The sequence below is a fragment of the Schistocerca cancellata genome, chromosome 6 (assembly GCF_023864275.1).
Source record: "Schistocerca cancellata isolate TAMUIC-IGC-003103 chromosome 6, iqSchCanc2.1, whole genome shotgun sequence".
NCBI lineage: Eukaryota > Metazoa > Arthropoda > Insecta > Orthoptera > Acrididae > Schistocerca > Schistocerca cancellata.
In genome coordinates, this window is record NC_064631.1 from 361843655 (window position 1) to 361869678 (window position 26024).

Sequence of the window (26024 nt, forward strand, 5' to 3'; positions counted from 1 at the left end):
AAAGCTAAGGTGGCGTATTTGGCAGTTCTCTATTTATACTTGCAGGCTACAAAAAGTGCAGTTCAAGTGTACACTGCATTAAAGATCTCTCTAAACTGCATCATTTTTAGTGTAACTTTCATACAAATGTGACGTCAGCAGATGTCCACAGTACATCTAGCTATTTTAGATTTTGTAAAGAAAAGTGTGTGAAATATTGTAAAGTGCATTAAAAATGGCATTACACTACAGATCAGTCTGTTACTGCAGCCTTTATTACACACTCACTGGCTTGGTCAATTGGCAACCAAACTGTCACCTTCCAATCAACCTAGTTGTCGGGGCTCCAATGCAGATCTGTCTGTATCCACAGCCAAGATGACAGGGAGGATACGATACTACACTTCAGCTTTTTAGGCAAACATTTTATGAAACATTATTAAGCTATTTTTATTTATTATACTGATGTTTAATTTGGATGGTCTTACATGAATATGATGTGAACAAATACGTACAGTAGTTACTACTTTTTAATATAAAAATCCAAAAATGTAGGTTGTTTTATCACTGTCACTTCCTGCACTGTCCGTGTTTTCTTCTGTATGAAAGTCAATCTCATCATCAACAGACACACTTTCCATGCAGCTATTCCCATGTTGAAGTAACTAGGTTTTCAGTGTCATCATTGATACCAAGGTCTGGTCTGTAAGCTCCATTTCCTTCATCGGCTTAGTGAATCCCACTTTTTGGAAGCAGTTGGATATTTTGTGGCCTCCGTAATCTCTGTCCATGCCTTGGCAATGTAATGCAAAACATCTAAAATTGATACTTTAAAGCTGGCTGGGTACCTTCATCAGAGTTAATGCCTTCTGCACAATCACCTTCTTATAGTATATTTTGAAGGCATGGAAATACCAAAATCCAAGAGCTGTAATTTGCTTGTGCAGTTTGGCAGCAGAAAATCTAATTGCACATTACGTAACCTTATATTTTTGGGATGTGCAGAGAAATAATCCACCAACAAGAGAATATTCCTGTTGTGGGTTCCCATTCTTGCATCAGGGCAACATAATTGCTTTTCAGATATTTCTGATGTCATCCACACTTTATTGTTGGGACTGTAGATTGTTTGCAGCGTTTCTATATTTTTAAAGCATCATGGTTTTTCTATTTGCTAGTCACAAACATTTTGATTTTTTCGGAACCATCTACATTTGTGCCTAAATGACAGCCAGGTGAACTTTACTGTGTTTGCTTCCTTCACAATTTTCGCCATTGAAGGAAAATGTTTTGTTTGATAGGATGCTGAAAAAGGGACCTGTTTCCTCAATGTTGAAAATATTCTTTGTTTTATGTTTCTTCATAAGGTCCTGTAACCTACCACACTGCTCTTGACTAACAGTTTTTATACCTATACATTTAAGTTCACAACCATGTATTACTTCTTAAATCTATCAGTCCACCTCTTAGATGCAGAAAAGTCCTTGATCCCAAGCACATTGGTGATTTTTAGCATCTTTTGTGCAATATCACACCATTCACTGGAATGTTTGAAGCAGGTGCTGCCTGAAACCAGTTCTTTGTAACTTCTTCTGGTTCCACATATTTTAAACAACTGAAATATTTCTGGTTTTTGGAATTTGGCCCACTGTTGCTTGCACTTTCCAAAATAGAATCTGTTTTTCACAACGGTGCTCAGCAGAGAGACAGGTATTCCTATACTTTGTACTAATGCAATGCGTGTTCCACAATGAGCTTCAGCTCTTTTGAGAATTTTTACCTTGTCTTCCATAGAAAGGGTTTTTCTATCTCTTTAGGTAACATTTGTGTTTTTCATTTTAAAACTGTGACAGGAAAAAAAAAACAATTTGAAAGAAACAACTAACCTAACACTTCAGTCACTTAACACAAGGCTATGAACATACTACATGCTATTCACAATAAACTCTTGGTGCAGTAGTTGATGAGAGCAGCTGTGTCAATTGAGATTGCCTCACATCAGTTATAGGAACAGTTTTGTCAACACTGCCAATGTTTTCAGCCTTGGCTAGCAAATGACAGTATACAGCATACAAAATAAATAAATGAAACTACCATATATTATCAAATTACAAATACTGGAAAATGGATGTCCTTGCATATGATCATAATAACAGGCCAAAGTTAATGCTGAAACAATATGGCTACAACGACATAAGGATACCACTTATTGTGTAGCACACAGAACTAAAAAATGAAGTTGGTAGTGACATGGAACAGGTGAATGTTCCTCTGTTAGTCTCATGTTCTTCCGACTTCTATCAAAACAGCTACTTCCATCAGCCACCATGCCGAGTTGAGGTTAGCAGTGCCAGGAGACAAATCATGAATTGTTCCAACTTTTACTGATTCAGATCTGCTGAGTAGTGCACACTGGTGTCAAGAAAGTTGACCTGTAACAACTGTAAGTAATTCAAGACTGATGCAGTACGTGCACCATTTTATGTTAATTATGCCAGTTTTTCGTCCATGAACAATGATTCATAAAGTGTAAATCATGGGAAAATTATAGATGTGTTAACACTAAAATAGGTTCAAATTAAGATTGTGAACATAGTAAATTTGACGGGAGTGATAAAAAATGAAGTATATGGTGAGAAAATGTTAATTCCGGGAATGTGAAAGTGAAATTATACTGTACTCATTTTCATTGTGCCCGTCTGCAGTTCATCATCTCTTCTGTTTGATGAGAAGCAGTCTATCCTTTCCATATTGCTCTCCTCTAGCTGGTGAGTAGCAATCTATCCTTTTCCGTACTGTTATCATACCGTTCTTTTTTCAAAGTGGAAGGTAAATTCTTGTTGACAGTTTATTGCATGCTGCAATCATCTTTATGATCATTCTTTGCATTGCCTCACATAAAATCTTCTGCTGTATTCCAACAGTCAGTGTGCATTCTGAGTTAACTGCTGTACAGAAGAGTCTTACTTGCACTTTAAAAGATGATGTGCCCGTGCATTAGTAGATATCGTAGCACAGATTAACAACCATTTGTATCCCACTGTTCAAAGGTATCGCAGTATGTAAATTTTTCATTTGTATTTTAACTTCCATATTATTGTTTCAATATGAAAATTGGGAAAACTAAAATAATGAGAGAGAATTGCTGCACATCACTTACCTTCAGGAGGCAGGATTCAGTGCTCACTCTGTTGAATGTGAGTTTGGATTGGATGGTGAAGTGATATTTCTTGGGCACCTCCTCAGTGCCGGTTGACCAGCATCTCTAACCCAGCAAACAGAAGCTCCCATTCTACATAAAATATACCAACCAATTCCTGGAACGTCAAATTCATTCTCTCACCTCTTCCACATGGAACCTCCCTCCTCATTATTGATGCAATCTCACTCTATACCAATATCTCACATATGCAAGGTCTCTCAGATCCAGAACACTGTCTCCCCTAACAGCCACCTGAAAGTCTTCTTACAACTTTTGTTTCTTTTCACATTAGCCATCACATTGGTGGTTAGTACACTGGACTCGCATTCGGGACGACGACGGTTCAATCCCGCATCCGGCCATCCTGATTTAGGTTTTCCGTGATTTCCCTAAATCGCTCCAGGCAAATGCCGGGATGGTTCCTTTGAAAGGGCACGGCCGACTTTCTTCCCCGTCCTTCTATAATCCAATGAGACCGATGACCTCGTTGTTTGGTCTCTTTCCCCCAAACAATCCAATCCACATTAGCCATCGTCATTCTGACCCATAACTGCTTCATCTTTGAGGGCCAGACCTACAAAAAAATTAGTCTTCCTCACTGAAGCCCCACATCTAAACCTCTGTGCACATAAAACCAACCAGCATTTCGATACCTGGCATCCCTTCCACATCAAATGCTGCTTTCACTACACCCTATGCATCCACACCAATTCCTTCACCAAGGCTGTGAAATTCTCACGTCAAGCCTTGAAATGAGAACTCCCCTCCTTGATATCCTCCTCACAACTCTCACTGTTGCCTTCCATTGACCTGCTAATCTCCATAACATCTTAGTCAAAACATATGACATTCTCAAACAAGTACCCTTACTCCCAAGGTCCTGTTCCTGCTGTAAAATATATGCTATGTATCCTCCCACTACTACTATTAGTTCCTAGCAACTTGTATTTTTGTGTGTGCATATCAGCAGTGCTGAAAATCTGGCTCCTGAAGGTGAAGTACTACCAACTCCCAAATTAGGGTTATTTTTCTTATTAAGTCTACGCACTTTGTCTGTTTTAGAGATATACTCTCGCCACTTGTTGCAGTTACTTTTGCATATGTCAAATTTTGTAGCCTGATTGCATGATTCCTTCTAGTGAATATTGTTTCACAACAAGAATCATGCAATTAAGTGTTTATTACATTTCAGTTTATGACATTTCGAACAGTAAACAATTCCAGATGTGTCAGTGGGACAGTTACATATCCAAAGATAAAGAATCTTCATATTATTTGGTGTAACTGTAATTACTGAACATGTCCAGCTTGAACACACAGCTAAAGCAGATTTTGTGCTTCTTGAGTCAAAAGATTTTTTGTCGGGAGGTGAAAGAGAGGAGTAAAAGCTTAAAAAGATGATTCTAGGAACTGTGGTTCAAAAAGAAATACACACTTTGAAGTTTTTCCTATTCCTTGTGAAGAGTTTCTCATATGCCTGTCATTACAGAGTTTGTTTAAGTATATTACAGTCAGTCAGATAAATCCCATTCACTTCATATTTTGTACATAGTTGCCTACTGACAGATATGGAAGAACTTTCTTCATAAGTCTCATATATTGATGTATTTTTCAGGCAGAAAAGTGGCTGAAAGCTCAAGCTCAAGCATTAGGTTGGTCAAAAGCAACAAAACTGGAAGGAAGACCAACTTTACAAGGGCTTGTTGCCCTTACTGTTGATGGAAGAAATGCTGCTATGGTGGAACTTAATTGTGAGACAGATTTCGTAGCAAGAAACAAAAATTTTGTGTCTTTGGCCGAGTTAGCTGTGAGAACGTGTCTAGATTTTACAAATAAACAATCTACTATCCAACAAGTGACCAAGGTAAATTACATTAATTTTATTGACATTTGATTTTTTTGTAGGTTTATGAGAATGTGGTATTGACTTTTTAATCATGTTCCATATGGTTGTGTTTCCTTTTTCTTTATGGTTGAATATTGTTTGAGTTTCAGATCATCTTAGGTTAGCAAGATTTATTTTTATCAGTTTCTATAGGTCATTGAGGCACAGTCACAAATGTCACGCTATTTGCTCTCTCACCTTGACTTTTTGTCCGATTCCGAACTACGGTAGTACTCTCCTGCCCTCAGTACTAGACTCATTATTTGTGAGGTCTCTGGTGTAAAGAGTATTTCATTTGTATAACATTAGCACATTTAATCAACTGGTCATTCCAAGTGAAATCAACCAGTGGTCTGGTTTCTGACATCATTTTTTTGGTTTGTTTTGTACACTAATAGTAGTGGTTGTTTGCATGAAAAATCCCAACCCAAAAATGAATCTTTCATGTTTGAGTAATTAATTTTTGAAGTTTCGAAAATTGAATTATATTTGTCACATCTGGAAATCTTGATATATCCGTAAATCAAAAACTGTTTGACTTAGCAGAAAAGGTGTTACTTGACTATATTCATGAAAATACTAAATTTTCCCAAACCACTTTTCTTCTGTTTTTAAAGTTGGAAACCAGAAGTTTTTGTTTAAAAATACATATAAATTTGGCAAACACTATTTGTTAATGCATGTGTGAAATTTTGTTGTGGTATTCCAGTAGGATCACATTAAAATAAATTTTATTTTACTGGTATGCGTAGCGTACAGTGCGAAGTACGTTGAGTTTCTGAATCCGTAATATAGTAAATTGTTAAAGGAACCTTAAATGTCAAACACTAAACAATGCTGCAAAATCATTGTTAATTTTTTGCTTGTTAATGATCAATTTTTAACATTTAAATTTAAATCCGGTTTTGGCCTCCACTGTACACTGTGGACGTATTCTAATGTACACCATAATAAAAAGTGTTCAATAAAGATACAAATAGTTTACTTAATTGTACCTTTATTTTAAATACATTTGTATTAATGCGCAGTTTTTATTTAACATTAGCGTAGATATTGCTATTTAACAGTGCATTATTTGAGAAACTGGCTGCTAATTTTCAACAAGAAAAACATGATCTAGTTACACCCTTATTAACATCTATAGCAGTCTCCTCTTAAATGATGTAATCTGTATAGGATTTGTTGACCTATAACACCATTCTACAGTGTAAAATGGTGAAAGATCTTTGAAATTCTTAGTAGAATAGATCTGAGCTGTAATGAAGGTGAGTGATACATATAAAAACCAAGAAGGAAGAATAAGAATGGAAGACCAAGAACAAAGTTCTTGGATTAAAAAGGGTGTAAGGCAGGGATGAAGAGTTCCACCTCTGCCTTTCAGTCTATACTGGAAATGTATTCAACAGAGAGAATGATTCAGAACATCTAAGGCACCATCCTGAAGATTCAGAACCAAGGAAACAGAGTATATGTGTGTTGAGTCCCGGCCATGTGAGAATTATGGGCAGTGGTACAGTGGGTACAGGAACCAAAGATGTCTGTAGGTCTAGTATCATGCAGGATGATCCTATTCCATTGTCATGAATGGGAATAAAAATTATGAGTCAGCGGGAAGAAAAGTGGGTGCAAGTACTGAACAACAGCATGTCACCAATAAAGCCTAGCATGGTGCATGTCTCCCCAAACCATAGAGATGGATGGAAGTGGTCCTCACAAGATGCAGACTAGTTTGCCCCACACCTTTCCGGACAAGACGACTTATCAGTAACGAAGCAGTGCTTGAAATTTAATCCTATCTACATACTACAAGTCAACTAATGTGTTTTATTTGCTAGCAAGAGGGCAACTGTCAGTTATTCTAAAAGTTTGCTGTAAAATGTCTCCTGTAGTTGGAGATGATACATTAGGAAGCAGTTTTATACAAGAGTTGTCCACAAAGTAAGTTCTGTTTCTATTTCTATCCGCGGGTGCGCTACGATCGCAGTTCTGAGCATGTGCAGCAGTTACTCTGTCTCAAGGAGAAGACATGTACGCCATTTTCAGATCACTGCTACTGACGTGTGCTTTGTAGAGCTGCTTTATAATGTCAGCCATAATTTAAAATGCCACCGCGTGTGAAATCAGATCTGTGATTCGTTTTCTAAATGCAAAAAAAGTTAAATCAAAGGAAATTCATCGTCAAATCTGCGAGGTTTACAGACAAAATGTTATGAGTGATTCAATGATTAGAAGATGGGTCAGACTGTTCAATGAAGGGTGTGATCAAGTGCATGATGAAGAATGAAGTGGATGCCTGTCTGTGGTTAGTGATGAACTGGTTCACACAATTGAAGAGAAGATTAAGCATAACCTTAAGTTTTCACTTAGTACCCTTGATATGGAAGTTCTGAAAATCTTACGACCACTAATTCATGAAGCTGTTACTGAAAAACCGAAATTTCGAAAACTTTGCTCACATTGGGTGTCCAAAATTCTTACTGAACAACACAAAAAACAATGGATGGGCAGTGCACTTCAGTTTCTGGCACTCTACAATGAGAAGGCGGTGGTTTTCTTCCTCGGATAGTCATGGGGGGTGAAACTTGGGTATCGTACGACACCCCTGAAACAAAATGTCAATCAGTGGAATGGAGGCACACTTCATCTTTAACGAAGGTTAAGCTTAAGCAAATCCTGACACTTCGAAAAGTCATGTGCACCATTTTGTGGGACAGAAAGGCACTTTGCTGATTGATTTCTTACCATGAGGCCAATCAGTCAATGCACATGGTTACTGCAAGACCATTAATAAATTGTGCCACGCAACAAAGAACAAGCGCCGATGATTACTATCAAAAGGTGATGGTTTTTTTTTCCACGATAGTGCCTGACCTCACACTGTGAATGTGTCCAAACAACTCTTATGGGAATTTCACTGGGATCCGTTTGACCATCCTCCGTACAGCCCAGACTTCGCTCCTATCAACTTTAATCTCTTCTTACACCTAAAATCTGGCCTTGGTGGTCAACACTTCAACGATGATGTCGAGCTGAAAGAACATGTTACCACATGGTTGAATACACAGGCGGCAACCTTCTATAAAGAAGGCATACAAAAATTTGTGCCATGCTGTGACAAGTGCCTGCAAAATTTTGGAAGCTATGTAGGAAAGTAGTTTAACAGTTGTAGATTTTTGTACCATAAATATTTTTGTGTATCTGTACACGTTTGTTTTATATAACCAAATGGAACTTACTTTGTGGACACATCTCGTATATCATCCATGGCCTCTCAGACCAGAAGTTTTAAGTGAAGAAGACACCGGCCATGAAATCCTACATTCTATGATTAAACACCTCTACAGGGAGGATATATCAGTTTTGGTTCGGCGACTGGAGGGACTGCACTAGAAGAAAGTTCAACAACTGTATTCGCTCATTTTCCTGTTACGCTGCCAGTATACTACGACAATTCTTAAATTTCTGAAGGTGAGGAGAATGTTTCACTTGGTGCAAGCTAACCATATTTACAACCGCATGGAAGTAGTGACGCTACAGGAGCGGATCCACCATATGCAGTGAGAACTGGCGGGAACTAGATAGCAGTATAAGCCGTTATATCTTCATTTTTTTATACATATAATACAGTGTTGCGACTGGACTAACATTCAGGACTACGGAATTCAGTGCAGAAGTATCAACTAATCGGCAGAAGAGGAAGTTTGATGGGTTACAGAGATTCATACATAAAAAATCAGTCACTGACAATTCTCAAATGGTTATTAACTTGCCTGGAAGATAATTAACCAAAGATGAAAGTTCACTTCTATTGAAATGAGATAATTTTGCAGTGAAGTGACTAAAAGTTCACAAGGAGGACATTACAGCAAATGTAGCAGCAGGAATCCGTCTGTTGTCATCACAATCTGCTGATAAAATTAGGATGGAGATGGCCAGAATATTATGCAGAGTAAAGGTATCTCACAGTTTTGATGAAGAGTGAAGATTACCATGAGAAGGTTAGTGACCTTTCGGGTCTCACTATTTATAAAAAGCTTCAGAAGGATCCTACAACGAACCGCCAGTCAACTCTTTGGATGATATAAACCAACAGAACAGGAGCTTATCCACCCAGACTATGTAGCCTACCAAAGGTGCATAAGTCATATGTTCCCCTGAGACAGATTGTGAGTGCTGTAGGATCTCCTACCCTGTAGCCTGATATCTCTCCTCTCTGCTGCAGCCGTGTATTGCTAAAATTGACAGTTACATTAAAAGTCTGTGCATTTTGTTGAAAAACTTTAGGAGATTGACATCAGCCCAAGTGATATTCTTGTTAACTTTGATGTAGTGTCCCTGTTTACTAGGGTTCCTGTGAACAAAGCTATTTCATACATAGCAAATATTTGACATAGTGTCTTCATTTAGACGCTACGTTCTCACAACTTATTCCCAGTACAAGAACAAATACAAACAAATCTATGGGCAACTCTATTAGTCCAGCTGTTTCCAACTTATTTATGGAGTTCTTCGAACAGTGGGTACCGAGTGAGGTCATTAGCATGCTGGACTCGCCTTCGGGAGGACAGTGGTTCAATCCCGTGCCTGGCCATCCTGATTTAAGTTTCCCATGATTTCTCTAAATCGCTTCTGGCAAATGACATGATGGTTCCTTTGAAAGGGCATGGCCGACCTCCTTCCCCATCATTTCCTAATCCAATGGGACCAATGACCTCGCTGTTTGGTCGTCTTCCCCAAAACAACCAACCAACCAACAGCAGGTGCTGCACGTGATCAGTAAAAGACCAGTTAAGTGGTACCACTATGTGGACGATACTTTTGTAGTATGTATTCATGGTAAAGAAGATCTGAATGTCCTCTTGGTGCATCTCAATGGTTTTACCAGAAAGATAGGAGGAAGAGACTTAATTTTCTGGGCGTATCTGCCATTGAATTGGTGGACGGGAGTCGGGGCCATAAGATATACAGAAAGGACACACGCACTGACTGATACCTCCATAAGGAATGAAACCGTCATCCTAGATAAAAGAGATGTGTCATTAAAACCTTGGTGGCCAGAGCCAATAAAATCTGTAAGCTGGTTTATTTGCAGGATGTATGAAATCACTTACTCTTGGCCCTCAAGAAAAATGGATATGCAAGTAAGGTGATTGATCGAGCACTCCATCAAAGAAGAGAAGAAGCGGAAAGTAGTGAGCCGCAGCAGCTGCTATCTGGAAAAGTTTTCCTCCCATTGATTAATAAAACTTTGGATCGTATGTTGGTTTAAAATTATCTTTAGATCCACCAAGAAGAGTAATGAATACTTTAAGAATAGGAAAAGATGCATGGCACACCATTGCAACACCTGAGATATATAAAATACTGTGAAGTTGTGGACAACTGTATATTGGAACTACGAAAAGAAGTATCAACACCAACTTAGCCAAAGACAAAAGGACCTTCATCTGGGATATGCCGTAAAATCGGCCATAGCGGAACATGTTTTTTGAGATAGGAACCATGAAATAAAATTCAGGGATACGAGTACTTTAGCAAGGACATTGCATTACCATATATGCATGTATACAGAAGCAATAGAGATTCATAAACACCATAATAATTTTAATCAAAAAGAAGATTTGAAGTTAAATAAAATATGAATGTAGAAAGTGGTTGTTATTTGTCCATTCCAAACACACATCTTTTGTTATTTTCTATTATCAGATTATGTTACTCTGTTTAATTGTTCTTCATCATTCACATCACTGTTCTTCCACCAGTGTTAGTTTCTCATGATGGAAGGGGATGCTGTTGAGGGATTTCAACTTCTGATGGCATTCGAACAAGCACTATTGGTGTTGTTGGGGCTTGATAGGTTTGGCTATCCCCACAGGTCTGGCCTTCCTTCTTCTCTTAATTATTGACCTGCCAGACATTCCCTAAGAAGCTGCTAATGTGTCAAAATGCATGGAATGGCCCAAAAGCAGTATCATTACAAGCAAAAATAGGAGACACATGCAGATAGTTTTCTTAAATTCATTGTTTACTTTCTGTTTCTTGAATTTTGGGTTTTGTAACTGTAACTGAGTATGCCAGAAATAATATTTATTACAGTCAGTACTGTTACTATCTTAAATTTGACTGTCTTCAATAAGTTCAGTAGCTTTCAGCAGACACTACCATTTCATGGTAACTGTACAGAGACCATAGTCCAGGCAATGAAGGACAGTTGGAGGAAAAATTGTATAGTCACAAATTTTTGTACATTAGTAGGAGTGAGTGTCATTTAACAACATATCACATCAGTAGTGTATGAGTTTGGAGGGGGGAGGGGGAGTGTTTAAAGATAACTTATTTAAGTTTTTCTTTAATAACTTGAAAATCGAGTCTTCTAACAAAACTTTTTCCCTGTACAAAATTAAACTACATAAAATTTCCTACAAAAATGTCCTCTTCATTTTTTTCTCTAGGGCTAATAATTTCTACGTTGCACATGACATATATATTACAGATTATTAGAAATAGTTTTTTAATGGCATAAAACTAATTTTAATGAACTTTGTTAAAACAAATATTAGGAGTTTGTACCAAATCTAAGTGCAATAGAGCCTTATTAATGGATAAATGTTCTGGGGTGTAATAGAGTGGAGAGGTCAGGGGTAGAGGGTAGATACAAAGTCACAAATTGTGTTAACACTACATAGAGCACTAACACAAGAAACACACATGGACAGAATATACATAAATCTGTTCGCTGTTGTACACTGTATGAGAATTTGTGCTGACAAAGTGCAATTTCTTGCAATTGGGCTCTGGCACTGGTCAGATGACAACATCCCAAAGTTTCAAAAATATCTTCTTGCGATGGTTTCCAAGGTACTGGATGAAGACTTGGTTTGTTACCCATGCATTTGTTCTTACAGCGTTGGAACATACAATTAACAAGTTGGATACATCTTCAAGGGTGAATCAACTTCAAGTTTAAACTAATTGAGTCATTTTACATTGAACCTCCAATACTTTTTTTGATTACTGAGAAGTCCTTGGTAAATAACTTCTCCAGAAAAGGCTCCGTGGTGCAACACACGGTGTTGTAGACTCCAAGGAAACATTTTATAATGACAGAAGCATGCTTTAAGGAGACTTCACGTGGCTGCACAGTGCCCCAGGAGTACCTCACACATGACAGTTACCACCAAATGGAAACAGCATTTTACTTATATCTTCAAATACCAGTTATATTTTGGTCGAACACAGTTGGAAATATCCGCACTTGCTCAGTCATATAAGACATTGAGGGTACAAATAATATTCAAATGCTTGCGATTGTAGCATTCTTCTTGTGAAGGCAGCTTCCCTCACCATGAGTGCTGCACACTTTTCAGTTGCAGACTGACTATACCTCCCCAGCATTTCCTATTCAGTTTGCTTATGTGATTAGACAAAATAACTTGATTAAGCTTGTGTTTATATAGTGGAGTTATTTTATATAAAGAAGTGCAGATCAGCTTGATAAAAGCTGCAACACATTGATTATGAATCAGATGGTCAGATGGGGTATTTGTCAAATTCATGGCATCATCAGAACTGTAGAGATAACAAAAATTCCAGTGAGAGCAAGTATGAGTTACAAAGATTCTGTGAATTATATAAATGATATCATTCTTCCCAATCAATGAAATTGCCCATCCAAAAACTTCAGAGACTGATTTTATTTCTGGCATATAAGTGACATAAATGCAGTAACTACCGTGGCAGGTATAACAACAAAACTAAACAATGAATCAAACAGTGGAAAACCCAGGATTGAATGTAACAATATTATGAAAAGGAAAGTTGTCATTCAACATGTAGCAGAGATGCTGAGTTGCAGATTGGCACAACAAAAAGAGTGTAACAAATGAAGCTTTTGGCCATTAAGGCCTTCGTCAATAACAGATGACGACACACACACACACACACACAGTAGTCGTATGTGCATGTGCTTTTGGCCATTAAGCCTTCGTCAATAATAGACAACACATACAGCAGTCGTGTGTGTGTGTGTGTGTGTGTGTGTGTGTGTGTGTGTGTGTGTGTGTGTGTGTGTGTGTGTGCGTGCGTGCGTGCGTGCGTGCGCACGCGCGCATGCCTGTCATCTATTGTTGACAAAGGGATTAATGGCTGAAAGCTTTATTTGTGACAGTCTTTCTGTTGTGCCAGCATCTCCGCTATATGGTGAACAGTAAACAATGAACATACATTCAAGTAGTCATTTGCGAGCAGGTAGTGTTAAGTAGTTAAGTTGTGGCCATAGTGTGTCAGTGTTGTTATGTCACACATCATAATGGAGCGGCATGACTAAATAGAGTGTAGAAAACATTGTAAACCAAGTGTTGAAGACATTCTCCAAAATATCTTGAAGAGAGAAGTATGTACAAAGTTTGTCCCACACACCTTGACTCTAAAAATGAAGACATGCAGATACGTGACTGGATTTGATTGAAATGCAAAACATGGAAAATTCAGGGATTACAAGACTTGTTTGTCAATATGATGTTTACAGGACAAGAGACATAAATTTAGCAGTGTGGATAATGTTGTCAACAATCCTTTAAATGTATACACATTTCAAAAAGTCCTCATGTGCAAATAAGATTGATACACAACAGTCTGAGACATTTCTTCTGTTTTATACTGATTTCCAATTGCGTTTCTCATAAAGTAGTCACAATAGGAACTTTGCTTCTAGTACCTAATACCTAAAATATGAGGGATGATTACGTGTGATCAGTACCTTAATTTTCCTAAGGAAGAATGAAGGTTAAAAATCGAAGTTTTTATCCCTAAATGTATTATATTCAAAAAACATTGCTGTAGAGTGTTTTAATGGGGAGGATTGTTGGGCTAAAAGATGAGCTCTCCATGGACTGAAAGAGTTTGTCAATAAGTGATGGACATACTGAATTAGAATTACTGAAATAAGGACCAGGAACAAGAACAACACACATACTGTGTCATCATTTTAGAAGCTTTGGTAGCTTCTCCCTGTAGGTTATTGTCTTCACCATTTGATTAATGTATTGGTATGTTCAGGATGTATATGCCCGGAACAGTCAGAAAATCTGGGAAAAACCCGGAAATTTTCATTGTTTTAGTTTTGAGTAAAATTTTTGTAATTTTGACTGATAAGAACTGATTCTCTAACAAAGAATTTTACTTTGCCCTGATACTACATAATAATATTGCAGCAATAAAACATATAAGAGAAAAGCACCAAATAAAACTCCAAAGGAAGTGCACCATTTACAACAACAAAACACAGTGCACGCACACAAACTTCCACTGACAGCAAAATGTTTCAGAGGCTTCAGGATGAAGACTATGCAATACTTCGTAACAACAAACTATATGAGCATGACATGGCATCACAGTTCTTTACATTAGATTTGTTTGAGCAGTTGCTAGTGAGCTCATGCACATGTGCAGAGCTGAAGTCACATATGAGCAGCACCTTCTCCATATGTGAAGTATGGCTGTTAGAAGTGTAAGCAGTAGTGCGAGCAGCCAGGTGCTACCCCAAAAAATTTTTCTGGCGTGCCCAAGCTGCCAGACTCACACATGCACACAGCAGTCAGAGTTGTGAGGATTCTCCATATGACTCATGTGTACATTTCGTGATTTTGCTGTTCTCTCTCCGTTCACAGCTCTCATATCAAATGAAAACAAACTGGATTTCTGTGGGTGGGAGCTATCAAATGAATTAAAATACATTCACATAATCATGGAAGAATAAAATCTGTTCTTAGTTTCAGTTTTCTGGTTGTATTTTATTTCCACATTATTGGCAGTCAAACATTAATCGCTTTGCAGAATGATGAAGTTATTTTGTTGGTGTGCTAAAGAAATTTGACTTTTATTCATCTTTTCTGCACAGTTAGTCATTTTATTTGAAACAAAATGTTTCATTTCACACTGTTAACTAGTTTCAACTGTTCGCTGAATTTCATCTTCTGGCACATAACGACATTATTCCATAATAAAGAACCAAACATGAGATAATACAATAATTCTACTCCAAGAAATCGGCTTCCTGTAAACTGCACTGCAAAGCTTTAGCAAAATTTTACATATCTGCCTTCCATGAAACACAATGTTTTTCGATCACAAGACATGTTTAAACACTCGTCTGGTACCACCTCTAGCCTTACATTATTTCTTAATCTGCATTGTTTGCAGCTCAAATTTACAGAACACCATTCTTCAGTAAATTATAGACATGTTTTATCATTGTGGGAAGTTACAAGGCTTTTATTTACTCATGGAAAAGAACATAAACTGCCAAATATAGTTTCTTGGCTTCACAAGTAACCTTGCTAACTAGGTCCCGAGTTCGAGTCTCGGTCCGGCACACAGTTTTAATCTGCCAGGAAGTTTCAACCTTGTTAACTGTTATACAGTTTGAAAAGGTCATGAAAAGCTTACTGTATTCAGTTCTGTTGTATACTAACAACTGTTCTTCCTTATTTTTGCAAGAAATTCATACTAGCGTTTTACAGTGCTGTGTGGAAGTAAACTTGACTGGAAACGCTACATAACAGGGAAAAAAAAAAAAAAAAAAAAAAAAAAAAAAAAAAAAAAAAAAAAAAAAAAAAAAAAAAAAATATCTATTTTAGTCTCCACATAGCGAAATATTAGAGTACTTTGAGATGTAGAGTCTAGCTTTGAAGTGCATATTGTGCCAAGGACTGCTTTCTAATTTTGCATTCCTTATTGGTGTGGGATATAAAAAAACAAATACAGTAAGTACAATAACTCTGTATGTCCACTCCGAACAACATGCTGCACTGCGGCATATGGTCACATGATGCCCCACTACACATGAAATTCCAAATAGAAATGTGATGAAAGGTGTATGAGCAGAGCAGGCACCAAGTACGGGCTTCCTATGTCATTGTAGCTGCACATGCACAGTAACGCCTGTCTTCTGGCGCTTTGTGGTGACTGCTTGAACGAACTTATTTCTAATAGACCATGGTAAAATATTGCAAATGGTGTTTGGAGAATCATTACTTTCAAAGTTAATTTCCTTTTATGCAAGATGATTTATGTTACATCTGAGAATGTGCAGTCACTTTCTTAAGTCACAGAGTGTTTGATTCTCATTCAAAACTTAACACTTAGAGGACCAGCCACTTAGAAAAAATTCAGGCCCAGAAGACCATACATGTATGTCATTGAGTAGAATTTTACTGACACGTTTGTGTTTGGATATATCTTAAACAGTAGCACACGCAAAAAGAGACCAATGTTATATGTGACAGCTTAGCTTTTCTTGTAGCTGTATTATAAGTATATTAATTAGAACTATGAATGTTTACTATTTGGCTGGCTGGGGTGGCCGAGCGGTTTTAGGCGCTACAGTCTGGAACTGCGCGACTGCTATGGTCGCAGGTTCGAATCCTGCCTCAGGCATGGGTGTGTGTGATGTCCTTAGGTTAGTTAGGTTTAAGTAGTTCTAAGTTCTAGGGGACTGATGACCTCAGAAGTCAAGTCCCATAGTGATCAGAGCCATTTTTTGTTTCCTATTTGTGTGTTCTTGCTACTTAACAGTGATTTTGCTATTGGCTGACTGCATCACCCTGCTGCAAACTAGTTAAATAACCCTTGCATTTACACTGATTGACCAGAAAATTATGACCACTGATCTGCTATTGATATATACTTGTTCAGGCTATAGCAGCGTCACCTGGTGAGGAATGACTGCTAGCCAGACATGCGCACGGTGCTTGTAGTAGTATCAGTGACAGTGCTGTTCGTGTGTAGAATGGGGAAGGCACGTGATCTATCTTGAATTTGACGGAGGGGAGGTTGTGATGGCCCGGAGTATCAGCAGGAGCAATTCGGAAATTGCCTGACTTGTCGGGTGTTCGAGGAGTGCTGTGGTGCATGTCTTCAACATGCGGCAAAACCAAGGTGAAACCTTGTCCAGACGTCATGGGGTTGGGTGGCCACCTCTCATTACAGATGTCGGACTGGTAAACAGGACAGGCAGCTAAGTGTGGTGAAACTAACATTGGACTTTAAAGTTGGGCAGAGCACAAGTATGTCTGAACACACAGTGCAGCGAACGCTCCTAATGATGGACCTCCACAGCCGATGACCCATGCATGTGTGTATGTTAACACCACTACATCAACAGCTATGACGGAAAAAAGCATGTGACCATCGGAACTGGACATTGGCACAGTGGCAGAGTGTTGCATGATCGGATGAATTCCAATACCTTCATCATCATGCCAGTGGTAGGGTACGAATCCATCTTCGTGCAGGGAAACAGTTCCTTGACACCTGTACTGCAAGATGGAGACAAGCTGGCAGCAGCTTCATTATACTCAGGGGAACTTTCACATGGGCATCCATGGGTGCAGTTGATCTTGTGCAAGACACCATGATGGCCAAGGAATATCATACATGGGTTGCAGTCCACATGTACCCCTTCACGACGATTATGTTTGCTGATGGCAGTAGCATTTTTCAACAAGACAGTGCATACAGTGGGAAGTTCCAATTGATCTGCTGGTCCCCAAATCGTCAGATCTGAGCCTGATTGAACACATCTGGGATGTGATTGAATATGACGTCAGAGCTTATCTCTCCCCCTCCCCGGAATATATGTGAATTTGGTGACTTGTTGAGTGCAGATGTGATGCCAGCTCTTTCCAGTAACCTCTCAAGGCCTCATTTCTTCCATGCCATGATGCGTTACTGCTGTTGTCTGTGCCAAAGATGAACATACCTGCCATTAGGTAGGTGGTCATAATGTTCTGGCTGATCAGTGTATCTCTTAAAAGGTTTAATCGAAGTTAATCTCAGATATAGAGTATAGATTTAAGTGTCAGGAAGTCATTTCTGAAAGTATTTGTATAGAGTGTAGCCATGTATGGAAGTGAAACATGGACGGTAAATAGTTTGGACAAGAAGAGAATAGAAGCTTTTGAAATGTGGTGCTACAGAAGAATGCTGAAGATTAGATGGGTAGATCATGTAACTAATGAGGAAGTATTGAATAGGATTGGGGAGAAGAGAAGTTTGTGGCACAACTTGACCAGAAGAAGGGATCGGTTGGTAGGACATGTTCTGAGGCATCAAGGGATCACCATTTTAGTATTGGAGGGCAGCGTGGAGGGTAAAAATCGTAGGGGGAGACCAAGAGATGAATACACTAAGCAGATTCAGAAGGATGTAGGTTGCAGTAGGTACTGGGAGATGAAGAAGCTTGTACAGGATAGAGTAGCATGGAGAGCTGCATCAAACCAGTCTCAGGACTGAAGACCACAACAACAACAACAACAATCTCAGATACCAAATGCAAATTGTTAATATGCCTGTAAAAGGAGAGCACAAACCCACTATACTTTTGGATGGGATCTTTCTGTACTAGGCAACATGTACTCAGATCTGTAGAGTACTTACTAACAAACATTATGCCATACCAGTCACCTGATCTGGTAAACAGTGTTAGTTGTTGACAAAAATCCCACTCTGTGGAACACTGTGTGTACCCTGTGACACAATCCAATAGCAATATTCTGCTGTCTGTAGGGTGCATGTAAAATATTTAGTGTTGAGTTTCATGTATAGTATGTTTCATGTACAATAACAAATGTTTTGCAATTGTTGTGTACATTGTGGGTGTCATAAGGTAATCACAAGTGTTATGGTGATTAGTAATACTGACAATATTCTGACTTCATAAATATCTGAGAGAGAGTCAAAATATAATTTAATAAATTATGTACTTGTGGGGAGCATACCACAGCATTTTCATTTGCAAGATGAGGTAACAAGTGGATTATGTAGTTCTGGTGGAATATGTAGTGTGGAACAGAGGCAGTGAGCACACAGACAGTGCCACAGAGTGTTCTCTCTCTCTCTCTCTCTCTCTCTCTCTCTCTCTCTCTCTCTCTCTCTCTCTCTCTCTCTCTCTGTTGAATACTTCATGCAACTTCACTTTTATTTGCATAACACCCAAGTCTTTTACTTGGCTTGCCAAGACTGTCAGGGGGAGACTGTTTTGAGAATTTGCTTTTCCCAAGTTCTGATATAATGATACAAGAAGGCTTTGGACACACCAGAGTAATGTTTAAACAAGCACCTGTCAATGCAGTATTTTGTGGTAAGATATCATTTTTTATGTTGTAGTACTTCAATTTGCACAGTGTGTTACAATAATATCACAGTTGAGAAGAATGCTTCTGACAAACACTGATATCCTTGTTGATAGATGTTAGGAACTGATTTGCTATTGTGGGAACAGGTAAAGTAAACTCTGCTTAACTGATTTGCTATTGAAGTAAACTCTGCTTCAGTTGTGGGATGCTTTCAACAGTGAACTTGCATTGTATGCTTCGTACTTAGCGTCTGGTGAGGGTTATATTAGAATCAGTTAAAGGCTGTGTTTTAGGACTCCACTTATTGAAATGGCAACAACTTGTCAGATATCACAGGTACTGACTCCAAGTAGACATGGAGAGCATCCCATTTAATTTTAAGACACATAACAAATGTAATTATAAAATGTATTCCAGTCAATTGTGTACTGTGATACAGCAACCTGTATTGTAATCAATGTTAATAAACAGTCCTAGGTTGCACATTGCTCTTTGTTGGTTTAAAAATGATGCATTCACCCAGGTAGACCATCATTAAGTTATCTGAAAGTACAGTGAAAATGGACATAATAAATAACTGAGCATGGTCCTACCTTGTGCTACTATACTCAAACGTGGAAACCAAAAATGTAAGTATATAAGATGCAAAGGATAGGAAAACAAGTATAAAAATTTCATAATTACTGCCAAAAAGCATTCATCAAATATGCATAAAATACCCAGTAAAAGTATGTGAAGAACACCATAGATGATTATCTGGAAACCACCAAGAATAAACCTACAAAGAATATGTAACAAATGTTACTGTCAGTTTACTTCGTGCAATGTGGATTAACATTTTTACTAGCATAGAATAAGACCATGCTCATAAACTGTAAATATGACCTCGGTACAAAGTGCCACAGCGCTCGGCTTTTTTGTTTAGGGCGGGTTTACAGTTTATATGTGTGGTCCTACTTTATATTGCTACAATTGATGACCCACATCAAAGCAAGGTAAACCAATGGTGACACTTGGTGGTTTCCATAACACCATGTATTTGACAAATGCTTTTTTGGCAATAAGTACAAAATATTTTATACATGCTTTCCTATCCTTTATGTCTTATATATTTATGTTTTTGGTTTTCACTTTTGAGTATAGTAGTTCATGATAGGATAATGTCCAATTATTTATTACTTCCACTTTTCATTGTTCTTCCAGTTGACTTGATGATGCTCTAGCCAGGCGAAATGCATTGTTTCTGAACCAATAAAGAGCACTGTGCAACCTATGACTGGCTTTTAATATTAAATGTAATTATGGTAAGAGGTATCATATGCCATGATATAAAATGTCAATTGGTGTTAATTAGCTTAAAGAGGAGTAGGGAAGTGATGGGAGTAATGTCAGTAAGAAATTTAATGGAGTGAGTGAGTGGTGGGAACTAGTAGATCTGCCATTCAGTTAGCCAGTGTTACCAAAGTGTATAAAGGTAAGATTTCTTTATAGAGTCTTTCCATTTTGGCCATACCACTTTGACATGTATTGGACAAGCCATCTATGGAAGAGGTAAACCTGTATATGAAGCTGTAACAGAATGTAATAACTGTTCTGCCTGTTGTGATAACTGTTCACATAACAATTCAGTGTGGAGTGCAACTGTCCGGTATATGTAAAGTGGCAGAACAGATGGGAAATCAAAGTAGTGAAATGAGTACCATACACGCAGGTGAAGAAACTTTCTAAGGCACAGCAGCCACAAACTTTCTCGTAACTGTTCACCTCAGTTGTCAAGAAACTGCCTTTAAAACTGGTTAAGATTCCCTTTACAACTATTCTTCAAGAGACTCAGTGCAGACCCTACAAAGTCCTCTAAAAAGAGGACACACTCGATGGTGAGAGAGTTGAAGTATTCATTAATGCCAAATATCATACATCATCAGTCAACCTTGCTACAGTTTTCCAAGCAAGACGATACTGCATCACTCTTAGATGTGAATTTCTTGACCTCAGTTATGTGCAGAATTGTAGGGCCACCCATCTTCAGATCATGGGTGCACTATCCAAAAGAAGTGGTAGCGCAGTAAATGTAGCATGACATGTTTTTGTAAAAAAGGTTTAGAAGTCCTGCATAGGTCAACGTGGAATTGCCATCCTAATTGGCGAAAGATCATCCACTTTACTCAGAAGATAATTTACATCCTTTCAGATCAGAAAGAAAGGAAAAAAGAGTATATTAATTATGTATGTGCAAATTGCAGGTGTATCCATGACAAATTTCTAGAATTACTCTCACTTATTAAAGGTAATGTGCATATGGTGGGGAGCTGGTTGTGAAACCAGAAGTCGTCGACAGCAGCAAAGTTGTGAATTCAAATTGGACTGCAGCTATATCGCAAGGATAGGCCAAACACTAATTGTGGCAAGGTATTTATTACCATAAAGAATTTAACAATACCTAGTGAAGAAAAAAACTTGCCTCAGAAGCATAAGTGGCGAAACACTTCAGGAAAAAAATATTGTGTGTGAGTTTTCTGATCATGCTACAGTAATAGGGGAAAACTTCAATCTGCCAGCTATACAATGGGAGAGTCAGGCAATTAAAACTGATGGCAGAGACAATGGTCTGAAATTGTTCTGTTTGTTTTGTCTGAAAATTACTTCTAGCCAATAGATAGATAAATAACCAACTAACGAGGGCAAAATCTTAGATCTACTAGTAACTAATAGATCCAAATTTTTCAAATCAGTCATTGTGTAAGGCTGAATCAGTGTTTATAAAGCTACTATTGGACAAATTACCGCATGCATTACAAGGAATGTTAAAGGTAGGAAAAAATTTTTGCTTAACAAAAGTGACAGGCAGCAAATTGCACTGAGCAGTCAACATCAAATATGCATCTCCAGGGATGAAGAAATGAAGCACAAATGGATAAAATTCACAAGAATTGTATACTCAGCAGAAAAGAAAAGAAAAAGTATAAAAATAAGTCATTTGGCAATACAGGAGAAAAACTGGGCTAGGGCAAAACATCAGAGAGAGGAATTGGATCATTGATTCAAGAAATGAGAGATCTATGTCGTTCACTCTGTATTCACCTATGCCCCTTATGTTAAGGGGGTATGTAACAGAAAATGTAAACATTTATTTAAAAAATCATTACAGTCATATTTATTAATGTACAAATCTAAAATTTTGCATGTGTAAAGCAAAAGAGTTGTGTTTTAATGGAAAAATATAATAAAACATGCAGGATTAATATTTTGCCAGAAATTTGAATTTTTAATTTTTATTGTCTTTTTTATTAAAAACCATAACTCAAATTTTAATCATGCAATTAATGTGAAAATTTTATTGTAGTGTCCTGAGAATGTTAGAAGACCACTGAGCTATAGATATTAATTTATGGTACAAACTGTATCATTAACAGAGTGTTGCACGTACAAAATTAACTTCCTTTCTACAAACAATCATCAAAAAATCAGAATGTAATTGCAGGATCTTGTACTTTTTAGTTCCAGGGAGACAGCAACACACTGCAAATAGTTCCTGAAAATTTCATAGCATTGGTGCATATACTTTTTGAGAAAAGGCTACTAATAACATAAAAAATGTAAAAGAGAGAAAATGAAGTTCAAAGATTTTCTTCTCATTCTTCTACATGTAATAAGCTTACCTCAATTTTAAAATCCTCCATACTGATACTCATCCTCCAGGTTGCTCTTCTCTCCTCTTCGAATCTGCCTGGCATGTATTTGTGGTAAGACACTGATCTGTTAGCTTTCTTAACTCTGCTCTTTGCGATGGTGTAAAATGCTTTCATTGTAAACACACCAGGATCTATATCAACTCTCTTCAGCACTTCAATTCTGCCATTATTTCCATTTTTGTAACATAAAACTGCATCATAGACACCTATTTTGAGTACTTCAAGTCCACATAATGTCCTTTTTGAGCATCTAATCCAAATTAAATTATTGAGGCTTTCATTTGCATTTTGTGTCTTCCTCAATAAATCAGAGTTTGCAAGAAACCTGAATGTGGGCTTAACTGCATTCATAATAGGTTCTGGTAATGAGTGTTTATGTGAATACATCTCCTTTCTGTTGTTGAACTTACACCAATTGTCTTTCGGACACAGACTGTCCGTTGGTGTATGGTCAATGGATAGTTTGTGGAAAAAAACTGCCCACACAGCACGCCTCATTGAGTCAAAATTGTGTGTGTTATTCCTGATAGCTCTCCCGTAAAATAACTGAAGAAAATCAGTTTCTTTCTGAGTAAGCCTGCCTTTTCCAGTGATGAAGCCTAACAGCAAGCCTCTTTTGGATGTGGCCAACACATTCTAACTGGTCCTGCAGATCTGCAGCAGCCTCCATGCCCCTACTTGATCCACTACAATTTTAGAGCATGCTACTGCATGCTTTTCTTGCCACAGTTTCTCACTGTCTTCATTGTTGGACATTTTCCTTGTTGCACACTGGTGGCACTATTTAGACATAATTTCTACATCTAAAACTTTACCAGAGTCAATACCAATAACAGATGCAACTCCATACAGATATGTGTGACCCCTCTCCATCCAGATCCCATCTACAGACACACACAGGTCAGCAACATTTGTAGGAGATTCACTGTCATGAATATCTACCCCAGGATCGATTTCTTTTTGGTTTATTTCCACCAATGCTTTCTTCATAGAAACTTTGTCAGTATCGCATACATCATCAGAAAGTCTTTATTTTTTTCAAACCTTGCACAAGGTGGAGGCATGTTCAGAAAACCACATAATAAATTACCCCCTTCCCTGCCCTGTCCAAGGCATTCCTGATCCATATGCTAACCTAAAATTGCATTCATAGGTACTAGTGTCGATTTTTTTGGTGGAGGAAAACGAAAATTCATAGCCACACAAATTACAAATTAATTTAAAATCACAAGCTATTCCCACTCTTCTTTCTTTAACAACAATCAGGCATTCCATATTTTTACAGGTAATACATGAACATGAAAACTTTATAGCCTGGCAGAGAAGCTCTAAATCAATAAGTCTGAATCCAATGGAATCCATCTCAACATCATTCACACACTTGTACAATTCTCCTGTCCCAAGTTTCGATGCTGAAGCTAAGAGTTTATGTTCTTCATTTCGAGCTGCTTCCTCATTTTTCCTGGTAAACCGATTTCCATGAAACCTCTGTTTCCTAAACACAGGTTTTCCACCACCCATTATGCATAAATCTTGACTTCCATGTAAAGGTCTGTGAATTCAACCCTCAAACTACTAATATGTGTTAATAATGTCAAAACGTAAATAAACCACATGCAGGAAAGTTTTCAGGCAAAAATATAGATGTCAGCCAGAGATATAGATGTCAGCCAAGCTGCTATCACGATAAAATTCACACACAACATAGATTAAACTGTGTAGATCAAGAAAATAATGCTTTTGAAAAATCGATTATTTGGACTAAAATCCATTGCAATCTCCCCTTAAGGATTGCTTGCTGAATTGGCTGGCGGAGGGTGCTCTTGATCTTCTGGTGCCTGCAACATAGATTTTGGACCCGAATGAATGTTCAGATCAAAGTGACAGCACATGGATACCAACATGTAAGAGGCTCAGAGGGTGTAAAACTTTCAAGAATTTGCTTTCAAGGGCTCACTATCTACTATTCTATTGGGAGATAACAAAAAATGAGACCAATTTTACTTACAATTTTTTTTGTTCTAAAACCTTGCAGCTTGAAAAGATAACTTCGCGTATTTTTTTAAAGCCACAAATTTACTTTCTAGCATCAGGACTTGTGTTGCAGGTGGCTATTCTTATGTCTGTTTCTCGTGGTGTAATGATTAGAAGTGTGGGTTTGTAACTTGAAGGTGCAGTATTCAAATCTAAACACTTCCATTTATTTTTATAATTTCAGTGGAGAAATTCACTAGAAAGAAAAGGATGGCAAAAATTTCATACATTGTTGTCCTGCATTATGAAACTGAGTGAGAGTAACCAAGTAACTGGTCTTCCTGCATATTGGCTATGCTGTAATTCAAATATTTTTCCTCAAGTAGCTAAATTTGCAAAAGATGAGGCATCTTATGTAGCACAACATTACTGGTTCATATAATCACCAGAACTGTAATATATGAAGTCCGTTACAATCTTCTTGAAGTAAATTATGGCCACAAGTCAAAGATTTACAGAATAGTTTGAACTCAGATGTTCACATCTTTAGTAATGAAGTACGTGCAGTTAATGGGATTTTAGTTCATTGCAGTTCATTAAATGCTAACCAAACATCATGGTAAAAGGATAAAAACAGAAAATATGGTGATTCGCTATATCTTCCTGTTACTAGTCTTAACTAAGCACAATGTTGCATTACAATGCACTATTTTACATCTATAAATGTCGTTCATCACATGTGCCCAACTATTTTCCATTCCCATAACTAAAATGCTTGCGCAGAATCCAGTGCAATGTTGACATCATAAGATGCAGTTCCACAAACCCCTGTGGCCAAAAATACTCCAATTTGTTCTCGGGGTTTATAATATTATGAAGATTCTTGTCATGTATGGTTTATGTCTTGTACATGAATTCTGGGGCACTATATATCACGTGGCTGCACCTGTGATTATTTACAAACATATTAACAATAGACTAACAGGCCATGAAAGGAAAAATGAGAAGGGGAAGATGAGGGGTAAGACTGCAAGAGGAGTTGTAATGATGTGCTGAATCATTATGGCAACAACAACACAGGACACAGAGCATTGGAAGATATTGGCAGAGGCCTTTGAACAATAACGGAACACTGATTGTTAGTAATAAACATAACA

The 26024-nt window shown here is 37.7% G+C and overlaps 1 protein-coding gene across 1 annotated transcript in view; it reads left to right on the forward strand.

Annotated features, from left to right (window-relative positions):
* Window positions 1-26024, forward strand: part of LOC126190703 (elongation factor Ts, mitochondrial) — an 86578-nt gene that overhangs the window by 23710 nt on the left and 36844 nt on the right. Inside the window, exon 2 of the mRNA XM_049931174.1 lies at window positions 4797-5045. Coding sequence (XP_049787131.1) covers window positions 4797-5045 — 249 coding nt within the window. The remainder of the gene's footprint in view (window positions 1-4796; window positions 5046-26024) is intronic.